Raw genomic sequence first — 3539 nt, forward strand, 5'->3', positions numbered from 1 at the left:
ATACAATGCACTGGCTCCAATTTGTCATGGGAATGCCCAGCAACCTTGTCATTGAAACCCTGGTTATGAAAGGTCGTAACCTGTCCTAAGGTTGTTATAACAAGGTAATAACAGGTTCATAGCAGGTGCTATGGAACTCTGGCTCTGTGACTCAGCCAGGCAGCGATTGGTTGGGTTGAGTGTCAATCAAAGAATAGTCGAACTTCACTGACGTAAAGCAGACGGCATGAACTCCTCCTCTCCCTCCTCCTCCTCCTTCTTCATCCTCCCTCTCTTCCTCTCCTCCGTCTGTAGGCAGGCTATTATTGGACGGTGCTGGTGCTATCTCTCCTTCTTCCTCCTCTCCTCTCCTCATCCTCCTCTTCTCTCAGTAGGAGGGGTCAGTGGCGGTCGTAGGCGGAGGCTGTTGCCGTGGCAGCTGGTCCCGCCCCTCTCGATGCTGTACTGTAGTAGTACGGCGACCCTACACACACACACACACACACAAGCGCACACACGACACACACACACACGCGCTTAGTGCCTGTGGTTAGCTACTCAATAAATAAAAGACAATAAAAGAGTTGATGAAGCTGAAATCTGACAAGTTCCCTCCCCATACAACACACACACACACACACACACACACACACACACACACACACACAATTTCCACATTTCCCCATTTTCACCCTATCCAAGGTGCAGACTGAGACAGACAGACATACACCCCCTCTCATGTCTTTCAAAAGCAGCGCTGACACTCTAATACACCCCCCCCCCCCCCCCACACACACACACACACACACACCCACACACACACATACGTCTATCAAAGCTGCAGTGCCACGCTAAGCTGACACATAGAGAACAGCTCTACCACTGTGGGTCCCCTGGGTCCACTCTCCCCTCAGGGAGGGGGTCAACTCAATACAGTAACCTCTCTCACACACACACGCACACACACACACACACACACACACACACACACACACACACACACACATACACACACACACACACACACACACATACGCACGCACACAGACGCACGCACACAGACACACACACACACATCCTCTCCCTGGTACCTGTCCCTGTCATATCCATCAATCAGACCCCCCCCTCTCTCTCTGACAGTCCTGGTCTGTCCACAGTGCAGGTAAACCCCAGGGGGCTCTTAGAGAAGTGACACACCAAAGCTTCTCTGAAATCTACTCTGACAAACTATTTAGTCTCAGACCGACTGACTTGTAGACTTACACCCCCTCCCCCTCCCCCCTCCCCCCTCCACCTACCTTGCATCTGTCCTGCCTGGCTGGTGAAGAGGCCGGAGGAGCAGCCAATCTCTGTCCCCAGGAGAGACCCGTAGTCCTGCTGAAACACTGGGGGAGGCAGGGGGGAGAGAGAGGGAGGCAAGGGGGAGGCAGGGCGGAGGCAGGGGGGAGAGGGGGAGGCAGGGCGGAGGCAGGGGGGAGAGGGGGAGGCGGGGCGGAGGCAGGGGGGAGAGGGGGAGGCGGGGCGGAGGCAGGGCGGAGGCAGGGGGGAGAGGGGGAGGCAGGGGGGAGAGGGGGAGGCAGGGGGGAGAGGAAACCACAGGTCAGCACAGACTGTACCCCGACCCTAACCCCTAACCACTGACCCTCCCCATGGTCAACACAGCCTGACCCCTGACCCTTGACCCCTTCAAATGTATGGATTTGGGCTGATGAGTAGGTATGGTAGGAGTAGCTACAGGTCCAGGCTCAGATGTGTCTTCTTCCCCCCTGATGGTGAAGGACTGGGGGGTCATCTGATCCTAGATCTTTACTTAGGGACCTCTTAGTGGTCCTGACTCTCTCCTCTCATGATCATAGCCCCCCCCCCCCCCCCCCCCCCCCCCCTTCTCTCTCATGTGTGTTTGATACCATTCCTGATTCCCTTCCATGCTTTACAACGAGCCCATCCTCCGGGAGAGGATGTAGGAATGTGAGGCACGGGGGAGGGTGTGTTGGTATTCCCTTACCTAACAAGCTGGGGTTGGGAAATCTCCACGACTCGTTGTATGTGGAATACTGAGGGTGAGAATACGGACTTCCGGAAAAATCCCCCCCTGAAAAGAGACCAAAAAACAACATAAGTGACTGGTTTCGGATCTGTGTGTGTGTGTGTGTGTGTGTGTGTGTGTGTGTGTGTGTGTGTGTGTGGTGTGTGTGTGTGTGTGTGTGTGTAACACAACATAAACAGACAGCACATCCTCTACTCTAACCAACACAATGTGTACATTTATAAAAGAGCATTATTTAGAGCTGGGAGCAACTGACATGGATTGGTCCAGCAGTGGATGATAGCATCCGTTTTATACCTCATTTACTCCCTCTGTCTGCAGTCTATTCCCCATCTCTCTCTCTCTCTCTCTCTCTCTCTCCCTCCCTCCTCTCTTTTTCCCTCTCTTTCTCCGTGGTCCGATCTTGAGTACAGTCCACCCATCACCCTTCACGTCAAAACAACATTCTCCCTCTCCTCTCCTCCTCTCTCTCTCTTTTCATCCCTCCCTCTCTCTTTCTCTCCCTCTCTCTCTCTCTTTCTCTCTATTTCTTTCTTTCTTTCTTTCTTTCTTTTCTCTTGAACCTTTACTCCTCCCTCGGGATCCCTCTCCCTTAGCTGACAGTCACAGACCCTGACGCCCCCCCCCCCTCTCTCCCCCCCCCTCCCTCTCTCACCCCCTCCCTCCCTCCGTCTCTCTCTCGTTCTGTCGGTTCTGCCTCACTGAGCTTCTACAACCCCCCCTGAGTGTCAGCCCCCCTGCCGGTGAGAGAGAAGAGGAGAGGAGAGGAGAGGAGAGGAGAAAGAGAGAGAGCAGATACAGAGCAGATAGAGAGCAGTGAGAGAGAGAGAGAGACCAGATAGAGAGCAGAGAGAGAGTGTTGCTTATGTGAGATGATGAAATGAGAGATGATGAAGAAGGAGATGATAACTTGTGTCAGAAATGACGCTTTAAAAAACATGCGGCCACGTCTTACACGTGTGTTTGACATCGTCCAATTTCTACCTCCACCAGCCTCCCCTGGTACTGTACTAATACTATACTATAACACTAATACTGTACAATACTAATACTATATGTATTATATGGTGTATATATGAGTTTGTTGATCAGTCCAGGGCTTGATGACTACGGCTAGTGGAGAGGGACAAACCACCTCCACCTCCATATTTCCTATATTACAGTGCACTCACTTCTTCTGACTAGAAAAGTAGGGAAGTGGATTACTGTGTCCCATGACCCATACTAACATACTATCTAGTATGGATGGCCAATACTTCATCACATACTTGGTAGTACGCGAGGTTGGAGACGGAGTCGGTGTCACCTGAGACATCCCACTATGTCTTCTTCCCCAGTGTGTCCTTTGGTTGGGACAAGTGTTGGAACACAGTGAGTTACAGCAGCGCACTTGTTTATTCTGTGTGTGTGTGTGTGTGTGTGTGTGTGTGTGTGTGTGTGTGTGTGTGTGTGTTCTGAAAATGTTTGTCTCTGGCATTGTTGTCAGTACTTTCATAACCTTCTGCGTGTGTGT

At 52.0% G+C, this 3539-nt stretch overlaps 1 protein-coding gene across 2 annotated transcripts in view; it reads right to left on the bottom strand.

The window, feature by feature from the left end:
- Positions 1-380: 380 nt before the first annotated feature.
- The window catches only part of pax5 (paired box 5), a gene marked incomplete at both ends in the record, with an annotated part of 42747 nt that continues 39588 nt past the window's right edge, over positions 381-3539 (bottom strand). For both annotated transcript variants that reach the window (XM_083693298.1, XM_083693299.1), the window contains 3 exons: positions 381-463; positions 1278-1364; positions 1985-2071. In XM_083693298.1, the coding sequence (XP_083549424.1) occupies positions 381-463; positions 1278-1364; positions 1985-2071 (257 nt within the window). The remainder of the gene's footprint in view (positions 464-1277; positions 1365-1984; positions 2072-3539) is intronic.

The sequence above is a fragment of the Argentina silus genome, assembly GCF_951799395.1.
Source record: "Argentina silus genome assembly, chromosome: 21".
In the NCBI taxonomy this organism is placed as follows: Eukaryota; Metazoa; Chordata; class Actinopteri; order Argentiniformes; family Argentinidae; genus Argentina; species Argentina silus.